The sequence below is a fragment of the Meles meles genome, chromosome 5 (genome assembly GCF_922984935.1).
Source record: "Meles meles chromosome 5, mMelMel3.1 paternal haplotype, whole genome shotgun sequence".
Classification (NCBI taxonomy): Eukaryota; Metazoa; Chordata; class Mammalia; order Carnivora; family Mustelidae; genus Meles; species Meles meles.
The window spans coordinates 366,618-391,686 of NC_060070.1; the positions used below are offsets into that span (position 1 = coordinate 366,618).

At 48.9% G+C, this 25,069-nt stretch overlaps 1 protein-coding gene and 1 pseudogene across 9 annotated transcripts in view; both read right to left on the minus strand.

Annotated features, from left to right (window-relative positions):
• Positions 1-416: 416 nt before the first annotated feature.
• FAM120B (family with sequence similarity 120B) overlaps positions 417-25,069 on the minus strand; it is an 85,325-nt gene continuing 60,672 nt past the window's right edge. For 4 of the 9 annotated variants that reach the window (XM_046005264.1, XM_046005261.1, XM_046005260.1 and 1 more), the window contains 3 exons: positions 24,426-24,518; positions 19,833-19,884; positions 5,873-6,036 (listed from right to left, as the gene is read on the minus strand). In XM_046005264.1, the coding sequence (XP_045861220.1) occupies positions 6,015-6,036; positions 19,833-19,884; positions 24,426-24,518 (167 nt within the window). In that variant the 3' untranslated portion in view covers positions 5,873-6,014. Of the gene's footprint in view, positions 1,500-5,869; positions 6,037-19,832; positions 19,885-24,425; positions 24,519-25,069 lie in introns of those variants that run through there. The other 5 variants (XM_046005269.1, XM_046005268.1, XR_006818339.1 and 2 more) reach the window with 4 other exon arrangements.
• Positions 6,050-12,825, minus strand: LOC123941730 (annotated as a pseudogene).

A 25,069-nucleotide genomic window follows, 5' to 3' on the forward strand; every position in this document is an offset into this window, starting at 1 on the left:
AGCTGCAGCTTCCCGAGGATGGGGTGCGGGTGGGCGGCGAGACCTCTCCTCCAGCAGCCGGCAAGCCCAGCTCCTGCTGAGGCTGTGCGCGAGTGAACACGAACAACATGCGTGTGCCCACAGCTGGGCTCCAACACCGCACACGCAGAGCTCACCACATACACACAACATAAGCGTTTTCTCCCTGTTTTGTTTTGTGACAGTCAGGAAATGCTGATGCTGCTGACTTATTTTTCTTCCTAAGTTGTGGCAGGTGCCCCAAGAGCTTGAGACCAAACAAAGTACAAAGGATGGGGAAGTGACCGTGGCCAGCCCTTTGGGCGTTGAGCGTTGCAAACCCCACGAGCTCTGGACTTTTTTTTTTTTTTTAATATTTTGTTTATTTATTTGACAGACAGAGATCACAAGCAGGCAGAGAGGCAGGCAGAGAGAGAGGAGGAAGCAGGCTGCCCGCTGAGCAGAGAGCCCGATGCGGGGCTCGATCCCAGGACTCTGGGATCATGACCTGAGCCGAAGGCAGCGGCTTAACCCACTGAGCCACCCAGGCACCCCAGCTCTGGACTTCTTAAATCCACACACCTGAGCTCTCACCATGGCCACTGGCCGCCACGCTTTCTTCTCTTTTCAACTACGTAATACAGTCATTCCGGCTACACAAATTCATGGCTAGCGCCGTGTTCCTGTGGAAATCGAGTCCCTCTTAGAAGACGCCCGACAGTCGGCCCGTGGCGTGTTGGGAGAGCACACCGGACGCCACCCGGGGCTCAGCCACAGCAGACGCCCTGCAAGCTCAAGGAAGGGGTGCGTGCTCAGGGCTCCAGTCATGGGGACCAAGGGTGACAGCGATGGGGAGGGCCTCTGCCCGCCACCCTTCACCCAGCATCTGTCCCTCCTGTGGCCGTGGACGGAGCAGCTCCCGGGAAGAGGACTGCGACCGGCCCGCCCCGTATGGACCTGCTCCTCCCGAGCACCGGGCTGACCAGCACCCCCGGGAGCTGCTGGGGACTGCGGGAACACCACCACTTGTTTCATCACCACGTCTCACTTTATGGACAAGACATCTTGGAAGGAAAGCGGCACTAAGGAGTGCTCGGAGCAGGGGGATGCTACACGTGCGGCCTGTACGTGGCTTCGGAGCAACAGCAGCAGACCGGCACAGGGGCGGCCACGTCTTTTTCAAGGGTGTATGCAGACTTACACTGGGCAACGGCTGAACTCGGCAGAACCCTGGCGTGAAGACGCTGGCGCGGAGCCCACAGGACACCCGGCCGCAGGCGGTCGGCTGCCTGAGGCTTTCCCAGCTGTAGAACTCCAACGCCAGGCCCAAATGCGGCGCAGGAGCAAAGAAGCGGGTCTTCTTTCCTTGTTCTAGCAGCAAGCTTGTGGCACAGAGGAGCATCGCAACACGAAAGGCCTGTGATCAAAGTCCACGCCCTGAAACGACTCCTTGGACGGCGAGGGTCTGTCCTGTTCCAGCGGGCGGGCCTCAGTTGGGCCACCTGCAACACAAGGGACCGCGTGAGCCTCTGTGCCAAGCGCATGCTGGCAGCCGGCACATGGGGAGGAGGGCCCGGGTCCCGCATCCTGCTGAGGGCAGGCCTGGCCGGGGCGGCTGGCGTGTGCGGGCCTTATTGAGAGTCTGGGAGAGGAGACGAAGTTCCACGCCTGTGCAGCCTGCCTGACTCCAGAGTGAGCCGAGGGCACACCCTCACTGAAGGAGGAACACTGGCCACTGTGACCTCCCAGCTCGTGGTGGCAGCGTGTCCTGGCACCACCGCGTGCTTCCTACGTGCTGACTCGTGTGGCCCCGAGGGCCGGCCTCCTCCATATTCTGGGATCATCCCCGCCGTGGCGACTCTGGAAGTCGCCACTGCCTTCCCTCTGAAGGCCCCTCCCCAGGACGCAGGGCCCCAGCTCACCAGCCGCTCTGGACCCTCGAGCGGCCTCTGCATAGATGGTGGAAGATGCTGGGGCCCGGGGTCTGTGCTGACGGACTCCAGCCCTGCCAGCTCCTGCCCCGACTCCTCTGACAACAAGTGCCCAGCGCCGCGGAAGCCACGGAGCGTGTGGTCACTGCGGGTCTGCACGGTGGCGCACGTGAGCACACGCACCCTCTCACTGACGTGGGAGTGGGGTGACATCACCCTCAGGTGTGCCGTCCGAGGCCACGCACACCGAGGGCCACAGAGCCGGAAGCCAGTCCACAGCCAGCCCTGGTGCTGTCACAGCGCACCCGGAAGCTCTCCTCCCTCGCGTTTCCTACCCGAGTTAATGGCGCTGAAATCCGAGCCTGACGCAAGTCAGAGCCCTGAGGGTCATCCCACGGCCCTTACGCACTGCTGCCCTCACCCCAGTTTCAAGTGGCCGCTCAGGGGTTCCCTGGAGTTTCTTAACCATGTCATTGCCTTGGTGTCTCCAGGAAGAGTGGCAGAGTCGCCCTCAGACCGGGAGTCAAAGCGCAGCGATCCCCAAGGATAAGGGTCCGTGGCTGGACGTCCCACCCGGGCACAGGCTTCCAGTGGCCTTTTCAATGCCCGACTCTTCAACACAATGTGCCTCAAGAACTACCAGAACGTGAGAAAAAGATCTAAAACGAGGGCCAAAGCGAACGCAGAGAAACCCGGAAGAAGAGTCTGTGAAGGAACAAGAAAAACAAAATAGAACGACTGCCGCCATTAATGTCCTTGGGTGCAAAAAAATGCTGCAGTTACAAAATGAAGAGTCGGCATTAAACAAACAAACAAACAAAAAAAAAGAATTAGAATTCCGGAATTTAGAAACAGCAGAATTAAAGACCAGAAAGGATGGGAGACAAAGTTGCTGGGATCTCCCAAAAAAAGATACCAGGAGAGAAGACAGAGGCAATGACAGACCTCGAATACGGTGCCCAACCTCCGAGACAAGGAACAGCAGAGAGAAAGGGAGGAGTACCTCAGAGAGAAATCACCGGAGGAAAGTTCCAGATCTGAGAGATAGGAACCAGCTTCGTGTCGGCGCCGGCTGGGTGGCCAGGTGCCGTGCAGGTGGGAAGGCTGCTGGGGGCGGGGCTGGCTTGGGGGGCGCTCCCCACTGCCCGCTGGGTGGGGACTCTGACCCACTGGTTGTTTAACCGCCACGCATTTGTGTTTTTCTTCCTGTGAGTGAGAGCTACTTTCATACCGCTGTGGGCAGAAAGGATGCTTGACATGATTTTTAAGCTTTTACATTAAATTAAAGTTTTATCTTTTTAAATTTATTGAGACTTGTTTTATAGCGTAACGTGATCTATCCTGGAGAACGTTCCATGTGCACTGAAAAGAATGTGTATTTTGCTGTTTGGGGATGAAATGTTCTGTATTTATCTGTTAAGTCCATCTGGTCTAATGTATCATTCAAAGAAATGTTTCCTTACTGTTTTTTGGCCTAGACGATCTATCCATGAGGTAAGCGGAGTGTTAAGACCCCTACATGCTTGCGTTATTGTCAGCTTCTCTCCTCATGAGTTAGTATTTGCTTTGTGTGTCTGGACGTGCCAATGCTGGCTGCACACATCTGCACTCATCGTATCCTCCTGCTGGGTGGTCCCTTTATCATCACGTAACGTCCTTCCTTCGTTTCTTGTTACGGTTGTTATTGTAAAGTCAATTTCTTCCAAGAATTGCTACCCCAACTTCCATTCTCATGGGAATCTTCACCCGTCTCTCCACTTCCAGTCTGCGAGTGTCTTTAGATCGGAAGGGAGCCTCCTGTCGGCAGCATACAGATGGGTCTCATTTTATCCATTTTATTCATTCCATTATTTTGTGTCTTTTAATGGGAGTACTCAGACCATTTACATTTATGTGCATGGACATGTTCTCAGGTTGTCTTTGTAGGTGCTCTCTGGTCCTTCTCTTGCTCTCTTTCCTCGTGACTGACGACTTTCTTTACCGTTACTCTTTTTTCTATCTTTATTTCTTGCGTACCTATTGTACCTTTTCGGTTTGTGTCACAAGCTCACACACAGCATCCGCAGTTCACTGTCATCTGCGTCACGTTGGCAGTGACGTGAAGTCAAGCACATTCTGAAAGAACGTTTTCAACTCCTTCACACTTTCTGTGCATGCTGTCAAGTTTCACATCGCTTCCTGAGTCCCCTTTCCTTTCCTCATCTTCTGACGTCTCATTACGGCTGTCTCTCTTCCAAAGAAGTCCCTTCAGTATTTCTTGAAAGGCCAGTTTAGTGTGACGGACTCCTTAAACCTCCATCTGGGAAACTCTTCTTCAACTCTGGGCGGCGGCCAGCTGGACATGGCATTTCTGGCTGCAGTTTTCCTTTCAGCACCTTGAACAGATCCTGCCACTCCTGTCCTGCCTGCAAAGTTTCTGCTAAAAAATCAGCTGACAGTCGTACAGGGTTTCCCTAGTATGCAACTAGGTGCTTCTCTTGCTGCTTTTAAAACTCTGTATCTTATCTTTGACTTTGACACTTTACTTGCTCTGCACTCTCCCGTGCAGACGGGAGAACGTCTAGGGAAGTTTTCAGTTATTCCTTCACATAATTTTCTGCCCCTTTCCCACTCTCCTTTCCTTCTGGGACGCCTATAATGTAAATGTTTGTTTGCTTGATGTTGTCTAAGAGATCCCTTGACCCATCCTTATTTGTGTGTGTGTTGTTTTCTGTGAGTCACCATACAACACAGCATTTGTTTCGGACGCCACGTTCCAGGATTCACTGTGTACACACCACACCCAGTGCCCCATGCAGTCCGTGCCCTCCTTCGTACCCACCACCAGGTTCACCCATCCCCCATCCCCCACCCCCTTCCCCCTAAAACCCTGTTTTAACAAACTCCTTTTTCTTCCTGTTCAGCTTAGGTGCTTTCTATCACCTTGTCTTCCAGATTGCTGATTTGTTCTCCTGCATCTTCCGACCTACAGCTGGTTCCTCTAGTAGGTTTTCATTTCAGTTATAGTATTCTTCAACTCTGATTTCCATATTTCCTGTTTGTTGAGGTTCTGAGTTCGTCCGCTCTTCTCTGCAGTCCAGTGAGCATCTTCAAGACCATGACTCTCAGCAGTCCATCAGACACACTGCTCACCCTTCATGTTCAACCTACATGTGTCTGTGGGTATAAATGAATCTGTCACACAGAGCACATGTCAGATTTTTAAAAAAATCTGTTCTGTCAATCCCTTTTGGCTGGAGACTTTAATAAGTTTAAATTTAAAGTAATTACTGGTAAGTAGGGACTTCTGCTACTTTGCATGTTTTCTATGTGCTCTGGAGCTTTTGGTCTTTCATGTCCTCCATTACTGCCTTCTTCAGTGTTTTAACTATTTTTTGGTGGATTCTGTTTGTTTTTTACAGACACATTTTAATTCTCTTCTCTTTTCCTTGTCTGTGTATATATTCTACAGCTATTATCTTTGTGTTTACTGTGGGGATTACATCTAACACCTTAAAGTTGTAACAGTCTAAGTTGAATTTAACCAGTAACTTCAAAAGCATACACTCTGCTCGGAGGTTCCTCCCAAGGGTAAAAACAGAGCTGCCCTATGACCCAGTAACTGCACTACTGGGTATTTATCCAAAGGACACAAGCACAGTGATCTGAAGGGGCACATGCCCCCCAGTGTTTGTAGCAGAAATGTCCACAACAGCCCAAATATAGAGCCAAGATGTCCATCGACATACATGGATGAAGAAAGCACTTGTAATGTGTATAATGGAATATTACTCAGCCACCAACAAGAATGAACTCTTGCCATTTGCAAGGATATGGATGGAACTAGAGGGTATTATCCTGAGGGAAATAAGTCAATCAGAGAAAGACAAATACCATATGATTTCACTTTTATGTGGAATTTAAGACACAAAGCAGATGAACACAGGGGAAGGGAGGAAAAAGTAAAACAAAGGAGGCAAACCATAAGAGACTCTTAACTCTAGGAAACAAACTGAGGGTTGCTGGAGCGGAGGTGGGTGGGGGAGGGGTGACTGGGTGATGCCGGGGGCGGGAGGAAGGCACTGGGCGTTGTCTGCAACTAATGAATCACCGAACTCTACCCCTGAAGCTAAAAACACAGCACATGTTAATTAAATTGAATTTTAAAAAAATTAAAAAAAACAAAACTCTGCTCTGATACAGCTCCACACTACCGTGTGACTTAAGTCACAATCCACATTTCTATACACTGTATGCCCAGTAACATATATTGTTAATTGAATTTTTATGTGTTTGTCTTTCAAATCACGTAGGAAATAAAAGGTGTCATAGTAAACCAGAACTGCAATACTGGCTGTGTAACTGCCCATGCGTTTACCTTGTTTTGTCTTCACGAGGCTTTGGAGTTTGGCCCAGGGTCCCTTCATTCCATCCTAAACGTCTCCCTTCAGCGCTCCTTGCACGGCAAGTCTTGTGCTAATGACCTCCTTCATCTCAGCTTACACTCATCAGGGAATGTCCTTATTTCCCTCTTATTTTTTTTCATCCACATGCTTTTATTTTTATTCAACTATAAGCAAACAGCAAAATTCACACAACATTCCACAACTCCTCCAGACTGGCTTTTCTTACCAGATGAAGAGGGACCAGTGTAGCGAGGCACAGACTTCAGGATTTCTGACAACCTCTCACCCAGCCCCTCAGCTCATCTAGATGGCCTGGCCTTAACCTCCTGCTTCTTGCAGTCCTGCTCTTTAGAGGAGCCCCACCAGTACCCAGTCTGAGAAGTATCACACTGTGGGGTGGTGGACTTGCCAGTCTCGACGGTGAGAGACACATCCGTGAACACATGGTGCGGAAGTGCCATTATCCACAGTTCAGGACTCAGGTTCACAAAGGCAGAGGCAATGAATCCTATTGATTTATTTATTTATGACCATTCTTAAAGACTCTTTGGTGCTCTGCTCTATTACGGTAGACCAGGTCTTTTTACCTGAAATTTTTCTTCTTTAAATTCTGGGTTGCTATTTCTCTGTTAACGATTGGATGACCACATCCTAATATCAGAATATCCCCCCAAATGGAGTTCAAATTAGATCAAAACATAAATTGGGGTGTGACCATCCAGGGTTATAAAAGACAGGCATAAGGAAGAATCACCCTAATCTCAGTGCTCAGGCCTCCCCTGTGACTACATGTATTAGTGAACTTGAGAGCGCTGCTTGAGACCTCTGGGACTCTTCCCTAACACTCCCCTCCTTCCCAGACAGCTGCTCATAGAGCTGCTCACAGTCACCCCACTCAGCCTCATAACACATGTCAGCCACCGGGGACCAGAGTTGGAACTTTTTGTGAAAGACCCCACTTTGAATTTGCCATGGCGGTCTCCGATCAGTTGCTGAGAATGGACTTGTCAAACATCAGTGGCCCATCCTGCTCGTAAACCAACCAGACGGAGTGGTGAAGGCCTGTGCCCTTGCAGGGCTCAGAGCCAATGGAATTGGAGAGAACCATCACTGCTGATGGCACCGCCCTTCATGCTGACCACCAGGAAATGGTGCCATTCCCTGTATTTGGGGTCCTTCCTGCAGGGAGCATCTGGATCTGTCATGACCAAGGTGTAGTGTTTACCTGGATCAAGGCCATCCCATGCAACAGGGGTGGGCCAGTTCGTAACCTGGGTGGCCTGGCCATCAGCACTCTGCCCAGCTCGCTGATCCCCACCCCAGTGTATCCTGCAGATGCTGTGGCCGCTGGCCCATTTCCTGCAGGCTCAAAGACCTGGACCACTTGTTGAGGTCCACCAGCATTGTGGGGCCAAGCTGGGCAGACAGCAGCGAAGTCACGGGAGCAAGGTACAGGCCTGCAGCACTGACTCTAAGTGATCTGCAAACCGTCTCCCTCATGTCTGAAGGGCGGTTTGGCCAGGTACTGTATTTCTGGTGCAGTTTTTTTCTTTCTGCACCTTGAGTATATCAACCCACTGCCTTCTGGCCTCTGAGGTTTTGGATGAGAAACTGGTGATAAGATTATTGACAATCTCGTGTATCTAATGAGTCACTTCTCTTGCTGCTTTCAAGATTTTCTCTTTGTCTCTGGCCCTTAACAGTTTGATTATGATGCACTTTGGCGAGGATTAATTCTAATTAGTTTGTTGAGCTTCCTGGATTTGTAGGTTCATGTCTTTCATCAAATTTGGCAAGTTTTCAACCATTATTCCTTCGAATATTCTTTTTAACCTCTTCTCATTCTGACTCCCACAATGCATATCATACAATTGCTTGCTGGTACCATACGAGTCCCCTCAACCTCTGTTCACCTTTCTTCATTCACCATTTTTTGTTTCTCGGGTTTAAAAATTTCAATTGCCCCATCTTCAAGTTCACAGATTCTTTCTCTGCTGCTCAAATGTGCTTCTGAACCCTTCTAGAGAATATTTCGTTTCAGTCACTACACTGCCCAGCTCCAGATACCTTCTTGGTTCTTCCTGTAATCTTTATTTCTTTATATCTTTTTGTGTTTTCAGTTTGTTCTTTGTTTTCCTTTGTCCATGTCTTCTTATAGTTCTTTGGAAATCTTTAAGTCTTATCTATTAAATATGACATCTGGGCTTCTTCAGGGACAGTTTCTGTCCATTTATTTTGTCCCTTGGAGCGGGCCATGCTTACATACTTCTTTGTATGCCTTGTGATTCTGTTGTTGTTGCAAACTGGACGTCATAAAAATTGAATCATTCTGTTCTACCTCTGGAAATCACACTCCTCCCATCGCCTCGTGCTTGCTGTTTGTTGTTTTGTGTCTGCTGGAGACCAGCCTGAGAGGAAAGCCTAAGGTCCTCTCACATCGTCTCTGACCTCCACTTTTTCCTTGTTGCACATGGTGGCTTTTGAAATATCCCTGCATGGGCAGCTGTTTTTGAATATGCTGATTCTTAAGTATATGGCTCCCACTCGAGCAAGAAGTTGGGGGGGGGGTGCCCACTAACATGCATTGCCCCATTCAATGCTATGAAAGCCACTTCAGCCAGTGAAGTCTGAAACGACGGTGGCCAGCCTCTATGCCTGCATCTCAGCAACCAAAAACAGCAGCCATTACACAAGAGACTGATGCTTGGACAAGGTCCTCATTGTTTACTCTGGCTCCGGCAAGGTGCCCCAGGAATGTCTGCCATGGGGCTGGAGAATGGGCAGCCAGAAATGATGGGAATTAAGCACAACTTGCCAGCCAAGCTATCCACTGGAAGCTCCAAGTCTTCAGTCTCCACACTGTTCCAAAACAGCTCCTTCAAGCAGTTTCTGGCAATACAATTGTTGTCTAGGTGGAGAGACAGATTCCTGGTGATTCCTATGCCCTCTCTTCCCCGACATGACAGTCCTCCCACTAATGTTTTAATGCAGTGCTGTTACTATGCTTTCTGAAAGTGATTCTGACTTCCTCGATAAATATTTAGAATAGTAGATTCATGTCCAAGTGGAAAGATCTTTGCTTTTTATTTTTCTGTTGTTGATTTCTAGTTATTTTTTTGTATACAGAAAATATAGCATGTGTGGTTTCTACTTTTCACTAAACTGCCTGAGATTTACTTTGGAGTCTAACACATGGTTAGATCTCTGAACTGTCCATTTGTGGAAAATAACATAAGCAAAAGGGCATACGCTGCTCTGTATATTTCCATCAGAATAAGCTTGTTAAAGCGTTGTTCAAAGGCATGTCACTATTGCTGGTCTATATGATCTGTTCATTTCTGGCAGCTACATGTTAATTAATACTCCCTGTCATCGGGACTATTTTTCCTTGCATTTTCCTTATCATTCTGATTCACGACACCAGGTACATAATGGGTCTGACGGACGCTCATGTATCTATCATCCATTCATCCATCCAGCACCTTCTTCCAGCACATATCCCTACATTTTACACACACGTGAACTTCTATTTTTCTGAAAACATCAAGATTTGTTACAATTCTATCCGCTCTCTAAAGCAAGATAAGAAATTTAGTTTGTCGTTACTTTTCTTTTTGTCTTATTCCCCAGAAACACTCATCACGTTCTCCTTGCTGATCTGGGATTTCAGTCAATTGCTTTCGCATATTTGTTTTTCTTACAGTTAATAACTGTTTAGCAATAAAGGCATTTTACTAATTTCTTAGTTCAACACTGTTTCTCATAGCCCATGTAGTTGTTTTAGGTGACGTGCTCATTTTGCTACAGCATACCCATTTTCTGTTGTAAAGATCTGGAAGTCAACATTTTCTGATTCCTGAAAATGTGTTCATTTTTCCTCTTATGGTAGAATTTTAACTTGGCTGACTATAGGTTTCTGGACTCAAAATCATTTTTCTAGAAAGCAAAGCAGGCAGTGACCTGATTCCTGGAGAAGGTTCTGTGAGGTGGGGGAACTGATGACGCTCACCAGCGAGGGGCGGCGTTTCACAGCAGTGACACCGAGCGATGAGCAGCAGCTGAGGACAGGAGCACCTGGCCCAGGCTACGAGCACGGTCACTTTGTCCACGAGTAGGTGAAAAGACAGATATTACCTCTGTTATTAAGGATTTGTCCACTTCTCATGGTATCTGGTTATGAATCTAGATGGTGCACAGATGCTTGGGGGAGAACAAATGTGGCTAAAGGAACGGACAGAAAGCAAAGCTGTCAGCTGTGACTGGATAAAGAGGAAGTTCTGGACGGCTAGGGATAGAGGGGGAGTGCAGGACCTGAAAAGCAGCAAAGAATAGACAATGACCTCTGGACAGGACTAAGAGTTCACTGAGGTCAAGGAGCATAAATTTAAGGTAGGACTTGTAAGCATGACTGTGGGTCTTTCTCTAGCCACATCCCAAATGCAGAGGATTGGATTTAATCCAATAAACACAGTAAAATGAGAAAGGTAAAGCAGTCGAGAGTATATACAAGAAAGTCGCTTTGATCGCTGACCATAGAAGAGAAAGTTAAGTGAGGACAAGAAGGGGTGTGAGGCCCAGTGAAGGGCAGTTGGACCAATGGACTGGGGGGTTCTGATCTGACCAAAGGAACACGTGGCTCTGGACACAGTGATCTGGGTGGCTGGAGTGTGTCTGAAACTGAAGTCACCAAGTGGCTGAGCTACTGGGAATGGTGGCCAAGGTGGAAGGCCTCACTGCTGGGATGGCAGGTCAAGGCCTTGTTCTCAGGGAAGATGGTCTACGGGCCACCGAAATCGCCAGAAGTTACTACAAGACTCATGGTGGGAAGAGTGCCAGGGAGCCAGGAGCCAAACTCTTGAAGAATCTGGAGGACAACGGCAGGGTGGGTAGTGGGTTGGACGACAGGAGATTTAAAGCTTGAGTATTTTGTCAAAATGGCCACAGAAATACATCTAGTCCCCTACGCTCTTGTGGAGCTTCCCCTTCCCCTGTCAAGAGGAAAGTACTCTTCATGTCACCTTCATCTGGACAGGCCTTTTTAGCTGCCTCGATGAGCAGAACTGGGTAGCAGAGCTGATGAATGGCCTGTGAGGCTAGTTTACAAAAGGTGACATGGCCTCTGCCTGGGTCTTTAGCTCTCGGGTATCCAGCTACCATGCTGGGAAGCAGCCCAAACTGTCCCCAGGGACTAGCGGAGAGGCTCCTGTGGAGAGAAACTGACACCCTTGGCCAAGAGGCAGCGTAAGCTAGAATGTGAATGACTAGGGACTTCGTATGACATCATGTCTCCCAGCTGGGACCCAGCCACAACGGAGCAGAGACAAGCCAGGCCAGGCCTGTGAGCACACTAGCTGTATGTTTTACACCACTAAGGCCTGGGATAGCTCATTAGGTAGTTCTCCCTATTGCTAGAACAGTCTGGATGCAGGAATGAGAATCACGAAGGTACAGGAGCAACAGCTACATGAAGGGACTGCCACGTTTGCCAGAGCAAGGTAACGGGACAGCCAGAGTGGAGGCCATGACAGGGGCCAGGGGACTTCACTGTCTACAGACATGGGCTTCAGAAGTCCCAGTGAGGGCACGATGGAGGCACGGAATATGGTGGCAGTGGTGGCCACATTAGAAGAGTGCAAATTCCAGATACGACTTGGTCTTTTGTGGTTCCACACATCGTTGTTCCCAACAGACTGTTTCTCAGGGCTTGGGGACGTGGAGACATCAAGGACGATGCCTGGGTTTCTATGTGAATAATGATTTCCAAAATGAGGAAGGTAGGAAGAAGGAAGTGCCATATATGGGAACATCAAAGACTTAATACCCATAATATAAAAAAGGCCAAATCAATATAAAAAATCACCCAAGAAAAATTCAGCCAAGGATATGAATGAGTAGTTCACAAAGAGAAATACAAATGGCAAATAAGTGTATGAAAAAGATAAGCTTCACTAGTACTCAGAGAAATGCAAACTAAAGTGTTGTTCTTTCTTGACCACAGACGGTAAAGATTAAAAGGGCCAAAAATCTGCATACAGTGGAAAGTGGAGTGGTCGAGACTCTTGTGTGCAGTGGGAACAGACCAGGAAGAGGGGCAGGGGAGATGGTGACCTCATGTCAGAAGGCAACATGACAACACCCAGCAACCTCACAGCTCTCAGTCAGCACAAGCAGGCAGTTCCAACCCTACACACCGTACACGGAGTCGATCAGGATTTCTGGCCATGAGAATGCTGAGTCAAGAAAAACTTTGTCTCTTTGGGTCCCTCTCAAATAACTTTTTTCCAATTCAAGTAACTGTCTTTCTTAACAAGACCAAAATGCAGGAAACGCCCAGTCTCTTGTAGCTTCATCCCCACCTTGAACACAACCACTGTTAGTCTGATGCTTACCCATCTGTTTAATTCACATCTCAGTTCTAGGCTCCTCTCTTTTTCCTTTTTTATTAAAGATTTTGTTTTCAGAGAGTGAGAGAGGAGAGAGAGGAGAAGCACCCTGAAGGGGGAGGGGCACACGGAGAGAGAAGCAGATCCCTCCCTGAGCGTGGAGCCCCAATGTGGGGCTCAATCCCAGGAGCTAAAGGCAGATGCTTGACCGAATGAGCCACCCAGGCACCTTCTTTTTTATTTTTGTTTTTTCCAGCTTTACTGAGGTATGATTGACAAATAAAAACCTGTATATATTTAAGGCGTACAGCGTGGTGTTTTAATGTAGCTAATCCTTGCATAAGAATTACCGCGATCAACCTACTCCTTCCCCTTCATATCAAGTAGTATTACAAGTAGTAATACTTGTGTGTGTAGTGAGAACACTCAAGACCCATTCTACTCCCTCACCAAATTCCAAGTACACATCATTTTTAGTGTCCTTATTGTGCTGTACATTAGATGTCTTGAATTTATTCACCTTATAACTGAGTATTTGTACGCTTTGACCAACATCTCCCCATTTCCTTAATCCTGAAGTCCCTGGCAGCTACCATTCTACGGTTTCTCTAAGTTCGACTTTCTCAGACTCCACATATAAGTGATGCCATTAAATATCTGTCTTTCTATGTCTGGCTTATTTCACTTGGCATAGCGTCATCTGAGATCACCCCCACTGTCAAAAATGGCTTTTTTATGGCTGGATATTATTCTTTCTTTTCTTTTTATGGCTGGATATTATTTGTGTATATGTACCACAATTTCTTTTTTTTTTTTTTTAAAGATTTTATTTATTAATTTTGACAGAGAGAGATCACAAGTAGGCAGAGAGGCAGGCAGAGAGAGTGAGAGGGAAGCAGGCTCCCTTCAGTGCAGAGAGCCCGACGTGGGACTCGATCCCAGGACCCTGAGATCATGACCTGAGCTGAAGGCAGCGGCTTAAACCACTGAGCCACCCAGGCGCCCCCGTACCAATGATTTTTTTTAAGAGTTTTTTTTTTTTTTTTTTTTTTTTTTTAGAGTGAGAGTGAGCACAGGCAGACAGAGTGGCAGGCAGAGACAGAGAGAGAAGCAGGCTCCCCGCTGAGCACAGAGCCCGATGTGGGACTCGATCCCAGGACGCTGGGATCATGACCTGAGCTGAAGGCAGCCGCTTAACCAACTGAGCCACCCAGGCGTCCCCCTGTACCACAATTTCTTGTTCTGTTCATCTGCTGATAACTTAGGTTATTTCCACGTTGGCTACTGTGAATAATACCGCAATGAACACTGTGGGGTGGATATTTCTTCGAGACACTGATTTCCTTTCCTCCAGGTATATACATCCAGAGGAGGACTGCTGGACCACAAGGTAGTTCCATTTTTAGAGGAACTGCCATACTGTTTTCCACAGTGGCTTTATCCATTTACATTCCATCAATGGTGCACAAGAGTTCCTTTTTCTCCACATCCTCATCAATGCTCCTTATCTCTTGTCTTTCTGAGGACAGTCATTCTGACAGGTGTGAGGTGGTGTCTCACTGTGGTTCTGATTTGTATTTCGATGATGAGTAGTGATACTGAGCCCCTTTCCGTGTACCTGTTGGCCATCTGGGAGCCTTCTGCGGAGAAATGTCTGTTCAAGTTCCTTTGCTCCTTTTTCAATTGGGTTATTTAGGATTTTTTTTTTTATTGAGTTGTAAGAGTTCCTTTTGTATTTTAGGTATTAACCTCTTACCAGATATGTGGTTTGAAAATATTTTCTCCCATTCCATAGATGGTCTTTCCATTTTGTTCACCGTTTCCTTTGCCATGCAGAAGCTTTTTGGTTTGATGTAGTCCCACTTGTATATTTTTGCTGTTCTTGCCTATGCTTTTGGTGTCATATCCAAAAAATCATTTCCAAGACCGATGTCAAGGAGGTTATTCCCTGTATTTTCTTCTGGGAGTTTTACAGTTTTAGGTCTTATGTTCAAGTCTTTAATGCACTTTTGTGTAAATAAAGGGTCCAATTTTGTTATTATGCATGTGGATATGCAGTTTTCCCAACATTATTTTATTGAAGAGAATGTCCCTTTCTCCATTGTGTTCTTGGAGCCCCTGTTGAAGACTGGTTGGCCATACATTTGAGGTTTTATTTCTGGGCTCTCTATTCTGTTCCATCGATCTATGAGTCTATTTTTGTGCAAGAGCCAAATTATTTTGATTACTTTAGCTATGTAACAGTTTGAAATCAAGAAATGTGACACCTTTATCTTCGCTGTTCTTTCTCAAGATTGCTTTGGGTTTTGGGGGTATTTTGTGGTTCTATACAAATTTTAGGGTTGTTAATCCCATTTCTGTGAAAAATGCTATTAAAATTTTCATAGGGATTGCACTGAGCATGTGGATTACTTTCGGTAGTATGGATATTTTAACAATACTCTTCCAATCCATGAACACAAAATATCTTTCCACTTACTTGTGCCTCTAATTTCTTCCATCAGTGTTTCATGGTTTTCATTACACAGATCTTTTACCTCCTTGGTAAAATTTATTCCTAAATATTTCATTCTTTTTAATGCTACTATAATTAGAATTCTTTTCCTAATTACTTTTTTGGATAGTCTGCTTTGGATAGTGTATAGAAATGCAATTGGTTTTTTTTATATTGAACCTGTATCCTGCAACTTTACTGAATTCACTTAATAGTCCTAAAAGTTTTCTTTTTCTTTTTTTTTTTTTTTTAAAAGATTTTATTTATTTACTTGACAGAGAGAGATCACAAGCAGACAGAGAGGCAGGCAGAGAGAGAGAGAGGGAAGCAGGCTCGCTGCTGAGCAGAGAGCCCGATGCGGGACTCGATCCCAGGACCCTGAGATCATGACCTGAGCCGAAGGCAGCAGCCCAACCCACTGAGCCACCCAGGCGCCCCAGTCCTAAAAGTTTTCTGACAGAATCTTTAGATTTTCTATATATGAGATCATAACATCAAACGAATCTTACCTCCTCCTTTTTTTTTTTCTTTTTAAAGATTTTTATTTATTTATTTGCCAGACAGAGATCACAAGCAGGCAGAGAGGCAGGCAGAGAGAGAGAGGGGGAAGCAGGCTCCCCGCTGAGCAGAGATCCCGATGTGGGGCTCGATCCCAGGACCCTGAGATCATGACCTGAGCCGAAGGCAGAGGCTTAACTCACTGAGCCACCCAGGCCCCCACCCCCCACTTTTTTTTTTTTTTTTTAACAATTTTCCTCCTCCTTTTCAATTTGGATGCCTTTTATTTCTTTTTCTTGCCTAATTGCTCCGGCTGGAATTTCCAGTACTATGCCGCACAGAAGTAGTGAGAGTGGGCATCCTGCTTTTGTTCCTGATCTTAGAGAAAGAGCTTTCAACATTTCTTCATCGTATATGATACCAGCTATGGGTTGGTCATATGTGGCCTTTGTTAAGTTGAGGCACACTCTTTTTATGTTTACTTGTTGAGAGCTTTAACCATGAAAGGATGATAAAGTCTGTAAACATATAAAGAAAATATTAACACAACTAAAAGGAGAAGTAGACAGCAATATAATAATGGCAGGCGAGGTCAATACCCCACTTTCAACAATGGGTGCATCACCCACATAGAAAGCAATAAGGACACACTTTAAGCCAGACGGACTGGACAGACATCTGTAACAGATGAATACACACTCTTTTCAAGCATTCAGGAATGTTCCTCGGGGCAGATCATATGTTGGGCTATAAAACAAGTCTTAAAAATTTAACAAGACTGACGGGCACCTGGGTAGCTCAGTTGGTTAAGTGTCCGCCTCTTGATTTCAGCTCAGGTCATGATCTCAGGGTTGTGAGATAGAGCCCCCTCACTGGGCTTCATGCTTGGTGTGGAGCCTGCTTGAGATTCTTTCCCCCCTCCCTCTGTCCTTCACCCTCCTAACTTTACAAGATTGAAATTATATCAAGTATAATTTCTGATCCCAATGGTATGAAACTCGAAATCTGTAAGAAAAAAAGTGGAAAATTCATAAATCTGTAGAAATTGAAAAACACATTTGTGAACAACCAATAGGTCAAGGAAGAAATCAAAAGGTATCTTGATACAAACACAAATAGAATACAACACACAAAAACTAATGGGATGCAAAAATAACAGGATGCAACCAAAGCAGTTCTAAGAGGGATATTTATAGCAATAAATGCCTACGTCAGAAGAAAGAGACATCTCAAATAAACAACCTTACTTTATAGGTCAAGGAACTAGAAAAAGAACATACAAAGCCCAAAGATAGTAGAAGGAAGGAAATAAGAAAGATTTAAAAAATAATGAGACAAGAGATTACAAAAATAAATGAAATTAAATTGGTTTTTTGAAAAGATATACAAAATTGACAAACCTTGAGCTAGACAGACCAACAGAAAAAGATAGATGGCTCAAATCAAATTACAAACAAAGAAAATAAATTAAAACTGATACTACAGACACTTACACACCCAAAACTGGATGACATAGAAGAGATGGATAAATTCCGAGAGACATACAACCTACCAAGACTGAATCATGATGAGGCAGATCATCTGAACAGACCAATAAATGAGAAAGGAGAGTGAATCAGTAATTAAAAAGTTCCCAACAAATGAAAAGTCCAGGACCAGATGGCGTCGCTGGTGAATCCTACCAACCATTTAAAGAATTATGCCAATCCTTCCCAACTCTTCCAAAAAAACTGAAGGATCACTTCCAAACTCATTTTATGAGGCCAGCAATCCCTGATATCAAAACCAGACAAAGACACTATATGAAAACCACAGGCCAGCAGCCCTGATGAACAATGATGCAAAAATCCTTGATAAAATACTAGCAAACCAAATTCAACAGAACGTTAACACGTCATACACCATGATCAGTGGTATTTATCCCTTGGAAGCAAGGATGGTTCAACACATGCAGATCAATCAACATGACACAGCAAATTAACAGAACGAAGGATAAAAAAATCCTACGACCATCTCAGTCAATGCAGAAACAGCATTTGACAAAATTCAACATCCTCCTTCTTCCCAAAGATCCTAATATATTAGATCACGAAGTGTCTTCCAGATAATCAAAGAAATGTGAAATATTGAATTATGAGTGATACACTGTTTTATTTTCATTTTCAAATTGATACGTGAACATTTCATCCTAGCCAGACGAGGCTGCAGAGGTGACTAACTTACACAACGAGGTCACGGAAACTTACCGTAAGCACTGGCTCCTCAAACAGAAGAGACTGAATTAAGCTTGCTAATGACAACAAACATTTTACTGACAAGCTGCAGTGCAGATATTATAAAGGGGGAGAACAATTTTCACGGCGGTCTACTCTTTTCATCTAAGGGATGAGAAATTTATTTCAAAGTTATAAAAATAAGCAGCAAAGAAATGAAACTTCCAGAAGCAACAGTGGTCTCAAACGAGCACAAATGAAAGGAACAGAATGTTAAGAGACAGGGAACACTGTAGGTGGAATGAAACAAATCTATTTCTAAAGCTGGGGAATCAGGGCACCTGGGTGGCTCAGTCATTGGGTGTCTGCCTTCGGCTCAGGTCATGATCCCGGGTCCTGGGATCAGCCCCACATCGGGCTCCCTGCCCAGCGGGAAGCCTGCTTTTCCCTCTCCCACTCCCCCTGCTTGTGTTCCCTCTCTCCCTGTCTCTGTTAAATAAATAAACACAATCTTAAAAAAAATAAATGAGTAAAGCTGGGCCATCAGGTTGTAGGTCTTAAAAGACTCGCATAGAAAGTAAACAGCTACACAGTGCATTTTGGAAGGCCTTGCAGGAAGCAGTGAGGGTGTTTCAAACATAAAACCTACATGTATTGAAATCTTTAAAAAAAAAAAAACAAAACCTACATGTATTAAAACACCTGGAGACTGTACCCCATTCTGGTAAACACTAGATGGGATTCTAAGGCCAGACAAAGCCAGGAGCTCTGCTTTGAACTGCTGGGGTAATGCATCAAGTACAACATGTGAACTGGGCTGTGAGTGTGCTTAGGGGTTACTGTTTCTACGGACAGTGACAACTCTAAGTCTTCTGGGGAACACGTGTGAGCATTATCTCCGAGTGCTGGAAACCTCCAGAGCCACAGCGTGTGGGGCCGGACAGGCCACTGACACAGGTCTTCCATCCCCTAAATCCAGATTTCCTTCCATTATCAATATCCCAGAGGCTGAGCTCAGTAAAACTCTGGCCTTGAAATTACAATTCTTAAGTTATTTGAGAATTCTTCCATGAAACTTGGAATATCTAGAACATTTTTTAAAACCAAGAGCTGTTCAATGCTTAGATAGGGCAAGAAATGAACCTCTCACTAGAGCATCATAAATTAAGCTTCCTGACCATGAATGAGTGCCTCCTCCCCACGCACCCCTACAGGCCTCCTGTCTAATGCCAGGTGTCTGCCGGCTGGGACCCAGGCCTGCCTCTCATGCACTGTTGTCAGGAACTCTGAGCTGGAGCCTGGCCAGAGTAAAAGGGAAAGGATTTGGCAGGAACAGACCTGTGGGCCACACACCATTATGATTCCCAGGCAGGGCCAGGCCCACCAGGCTGTTACCTCTTTCTCTGTATTTATGGCTAGAAACCACACTCGGAATATTATACAGCCACAGTGCATGTTCCCAATCCTTACAGTCTTTACAATCTAGCATTAACTTTAAAAAAGCAGGACATAGTAAGATTCCAACTCATTTAAAAAAAAAAAAATCAACCACACCTTAGAGACACAGATAAAGAAAGGAGAGTGAAGATGTCAACAGCGGCCTGGAGCCACAGAATCAGGCCCAACCTCTGAAAATAAGCCAACAGAGCTCTTCTTCCCATGCTACGAGAGAAGTCACTGAAAAGCTTTGCTCGCAGGAAGGGCATCCCAGGGCTTTAAGGCTGGACTTCCCATCCCCTTCTCTCCACGCTTTTTCAAGAGGAAGTAAACTTATTTGCAAACCAAGTTAACGTAGCCCCATGTCAGGATTCAGCATCTGCATTTTTTTTAAGTTAGCAGCTGATATGAAAGATACATGTTCCAAAGACAGATGCTTTCCTTTCATCCTTGGTAAAACGGATTTATTCTGGGGATGTAAGTGGTGTACTTACCCAGAAGAAGATGAGTATCTCCTCCAATGGTCAGGTTCATATTGTCTATTTCCTGTACCAGACAGATACGGAAACCAAAACTAAGTTAATTACCTTTCTCTAACGTTCAAACAGAAAAAAACAGCACATTTCCAAGTAGGTATCAAAACAACATGCTGAGCTGTATTTGGAGAACAGCATTTTTATTCTCTTTTCTGTTGCAGCCACTATCATTAAAGTTTGTTGCACAATTATTCCATTAGAGCAGGAAGCAATTAATTAAGAGACGGCTGTGCTGGCAGGAGGAAGCATGTCCCCAATGCCCCTCCGAATGCCCGTTCCAACCACCAGCACGGCAGCCAGACAGCCTCCGCGGCCAGTGACACTGGGAAGGGGCTGCACCTGCAAATGGCCCACGGAGGACACTTGGCCAAGGACGGAGCAAGCAACGTGCAGCTCTTTCCCCAGCAGAGTGCAGAGCCCCCCCCCGCCCGTGTAGCCTTCCACGACACAGGGAGTGTCGGGGGGACCCGAGGAGAGCCGCCTGCCGGGAAAAACGGAGGTCGTTCGCACACTCAGAAAATGACATTTTCCTTCCACGCCTCTCCCGCGGAGGGCAGCCGTTGTGGCTCAGCCGCTCCCACAAATGAGCGCCTGGCAGGGGCTCTGGTCAAGGGCTGGGAGGTGGGAGCGGTCACAGTGAGGCCAGAAGGAGGCTTCCAGGCCCCTCCTCGTTCTCACAGATGATCAGAGATGGTTTTACGACAGCCCAGCACTCCTCCAGAATTACCACCGACAACTGAAAATCTGAAGGAATCACAGGCAAATGTGGTTTGCTATTGACTGTGGAATTTGACACACCATTTCTCACCAGCAGCAAGGAAGAAGTTACGAGTTCTCACTGTTGCTGCTTTGAAGTTCCCCACCACAGGGAGGGTCTCACCGCCGCCGGTCCCGTGAGCCCTCCCCAGCTCCCAGGCCAGGAAGCAAACGTTTCGCAGGGAGGCTGGTGCCCCTGCCCAGAAGGCCCCCAGCTTCCCTGCCTGGCCCGAGTGGGCTCACAGAGGCTGCTGCTGCCCCTCCCCCTCCTGGATTGTCTCCTGGAAACTCAGCACACTCACTCGGAGGCATTTCTGATTTTACAGAAAGAATTCTGTCTGCTAACTCTGTCCAGGAAGTGCTGACGACTTTCTACTCGGACTACTCAAATATCTCCAAAAAGTACGAAAACCGGAGTTCAAAGGTAGGCCTAAGTCAGCAAACAGTGTGTGGGCCCGGCAAAGTGACGTTTCTTTCACAGTGATACAACTGGAACAGTGGATTCCCTGACCGTCAAGAACGTTCCAGCTCTGATAAAAGACCGCGTACGTGTGTGTGACTCGCATCTCCCACAGAAGCGTCTGCAGTCGGACGACACGCCGCACCCCGAGAGCATTTCTGTGAGCGCTCCTCCACGTGAGACACTGTCTTTGCTGAACCACCGCCTGAGGGAGGCTTGGGAGACACCCCCACGCTCAGCTCTCGGGGCGGGTGACACCACGTTGCATCAGCTCGGGTGGTCGGCACAGGCTTCGGCGCGTCTGTGTGCTCTGCTGTGCCCACCACCACCCGTCACCACACGCGCCCTGATGACACCAGGGACCGTGCTCCCGAAGCCAGCACTCCATCCCCAAATTCTGCAATCTGATCTGAGCTCAGCACCCGCCCCGTGAGATTCTGCCTGTGACCTGTGGTCTCACGGGGCACGTGTCTCAGCCCGAGCCCTCCTGCACCAGCATCCCCGGTCTTCCGTGTGGCCGCTGCGGTCCTGGCCCTGAGGAGGAGACTCCTGCAAACCAGGGCACCTGGGGCAGCTTCAGCCTCTCGCTGCTGCGTCTGTCACAATCTCCTTGCTTCTATGTCACCACAAGAGAAGAGGGAAGACGGGCTTCTCCGGGACTCGGACCCCATCTGACAAACATCCTTGAGCGTTGCCGACGCTCCCTGAAATCCGGGTGGTCACTCATGTGCGTGGGGGAACGGCTGCAGGCTCGGACATGCGCTCAGGTCAGGTCACTGCCTGTGAGCACCCACGGCAGCAGGCTTCCTCTGGGGACGAGGAGAGACAGGAAGACACCCTCCAGCAGCTCGGAGAGACTCAAATCCAAGGACTCAGTAGTGCGACTGCACACGGCTTGCCTGGAACCCCGGGACTAGCCTCCAGGACACCAGAGCCTGCCCAGGCTGCCTGCTGATGACACGGCAGGGAGCACAGCCCAGGGAGCGTCTCAGGGCAGGCGCGCGCGTGCAGGGCCACGGGCCACAGCTGATGTGCTCATCTGCCCGGAGACTCACGGTCTCTCCCACTTGTGTCCAGGCTTCACCGGCAGCCCTTCTCACCACGACTTTGTAGGGTCTCAACTTTCTGGAGACCCAGCAGGAAGGAAAGGAGACAGGCCCAGGCCAAAGGGGATTAAGAGGAACGTCGCCATTTCCCACCACACCAGTGACAGCACGGAGAGGTGTCATCTGCTCAGAGGGAACGCAGGGAGGACTGTGCACACCCTGTCATGCCAAGCTGCCTGACACATGTCCGGCGGGCCTGCCCTCACCCTGCTGACCCGAGCCGGGCAGGTGTGCTCTACCCCTCACTGGAGGGCCAGGGTCACAGGAGTCCGACACCACGCAAGGGTGACAGGGACCCAGGCTCCTGCTACTTACGCGCGGGGTATCCGGCCACATAGGGCTGCTCTGTTCCCGGCCCAGCGCACGCCTGGACTTCAAATGGTGCTGGTGCCTAATTCCGACCCTGTGAGCATCAGCGAACAGGAGCTTTGCAGCGAAGGCGTGCAGGCTCCGAGCTGCTCCGCGGGGCAGGCCGGCGGCCACAGGAAACGCACCCAGAACGGACACATGCAGCACCCATCTGGAGCGGCCTCTGGGCTCTGACCACGGCGGTGAGGCCCCGGAAGCGCCACTCCTCTGCTGTCCGCCCAACCTCGCTGCCCGTCAGCCTCCCTCCTGCTGCCCTTCCAGCCCCGCGCGGCTCCCTGGGGCCCTGCCTTCCGCGCACCCCACCCCCCCAGGCGCCTGCTCCCTCTCACCAGGCCTCTGTGGACGTACCACGCTCAGGAGGGGCTCATCGGACCCTCCACGAAGGCCGCGGGGGGACGTTCACTGCATGCACGCGTGTGCGGGCCCTCCCGGTCGCTGGAGGAAGGCCTGGCATCGTAAGGGTTAGGAGCTGGCATTCTGCACTCTGCCCACCAGCCCCTGGTAGAGGCGGAGAGCCGGCGCCACGGAGCCACACAGGCACACTTGCCAGGGGCCTCCAGGAGCCCAGGGAGGGGAGCCCTTCCCACATGGGCCCCTGGGTCCTCGGGCGGCTCAGCTCTAAGCGTGGTCGGCAGCCCGCCAAGCAGATGCAACGTGAAGGCACCTGAGCGCCGCCCTCGCAGACACCTGCTTGCTGCGTGGATGTGAGCCCACGGTGGTGGCTGGTGCGGTCTGACCCCAGGGCGGCTGATAGACCCTCTGTGTCCCCTGGGTGCCCTGGTTTCAGTTTTGCTCAATAATCAGCAGTTGCTTCAACGTTAGAAGCAGTCTCAAGAATGCTGGAGGTCAGGGAGAGGGGACGTGCCCTCGTCCCACACACGCCGTGTCAGCAGCAACACTCCGAGAGTCACCGTGGGCCTGCCCCGGGCCTGGAGGTGGCAGGGGAGACACCGCCATGCCCACCGGGTCGGCCACCTAGTAGCTTCAGGTGGCAGTGGGTGGCAGGACTGGCTAGGGCGACCCGGCAGAGGACATCACGTGAAAGCGACACCTACAGCAACGGTCAACCTTATAGAGCTTTTCTCTGTCCCCCAGGGACGGGCAGTCAGTCGGCACTGAGCTAGAGAGCCGACCCCCAGATTTCAGCCAGGACAAGAGGCAACCGACCGGGAGAGGCCTGGATTCCCCTCAGCAACACCCCAGGTGGCCAGGTGCAGTGAGCACCAACAGGGGCCGACCCAGACACACGACTCTGGTTCGTGACAGAGGCTCGTGAGCTTTAGGTAACAACGTGGCTGATCTGTGATCTTTACGTGTTTCAGAAGCTGCCGGAGACGAATCAGATGAAAGGTCCGTCTGCCTTTGTAAGGACAACACCACACACCTGACGCGACACAGAGCTCTCCGCAGTCGGGCTGTGAAAACCGTAAGGAACTGTGCATTTAAATGCTCATGAGGTTTTCTCTGTATGTAAGACGTGAATCATTACGAACTGAATTCAGCTTTTACAGACGTCCGTACCACACACCCAAGAGATGAAGGATTCATTCTATTTCCTGGATCCCCTAAAGGGTCCCACGTACGCAAGCCAAGCCACAGAGCATCTCACGTGCTCTTTCTTCGTTAGAGGGACGCGTGTGCGTGACAGCTTCACGAGAGCCTCTCTCTGAGTAGACTGTCAAGAACAGGGTCCTGAACGGAAGAATGAGTTGACAGAAACCAAGTGGCAAGGAGCAGGGACAGAGCAGCCTGGAGCCCGGAGCCTGCACCTCACTCGGCGATCAGAACGTGCGGCGCTTATCCGCCGTCGGGCCCCCAGCCCAGGTGCGACGCCATCGTGAGCGGCCGCCGGCCTCTTACCTGCTCCCTGGTCCCTCCAGTGCTGTCCGTGGCCCGCCCGGCTGTACCCGGAGCTCGTCCTGTGGGAGCCGGATCCCGGCCTCCCCCACCTGCCTGTGGGGACACGAGATCAGCACGTTAGGAGGCCACCAGACACCTCACCCCACTGACACATCACGTCTAAGAAGGAAGCAAGGTGGCCCCAGGTCCACACTTCCCAAACTTCCGGTTTCCTGAAGCCACTGGGAAAGCCCGTGAAACCGCAGGCTGAGGGGCCACAGCTGGGGCTGGGGGCGGAGGGTGGTGGGTGTCGGCATATGAACACGTTCCCCAAGAGACCGTGCAGGTGAGGCGAGCAGCCCGGGAGACAGACACTGGGCAAAGCAGGTCCTCAGGTAGTCGGAGCCGATGACCCTGCCTCCGGGGGGCACGGGCCCGAGGCTACAGGCCACCAGTGCTCGGGCTCTGGGCGAGCAGGGCTCCCGGGACCGCGAGAGCTGGACCGAGGCGTGCCCTCCCCCTGATTCTCTACACACTTAACCACCCTCAAGTTCCCGCTTCGAAACTCTAAGCTCTGACACCCCCTACCACTTGCCTCGACTAGAATGTACCATGAGAGAGTCTACGTGTCTCCTGCCAGCTGACAGCCGCTGGCATAGTGCTAC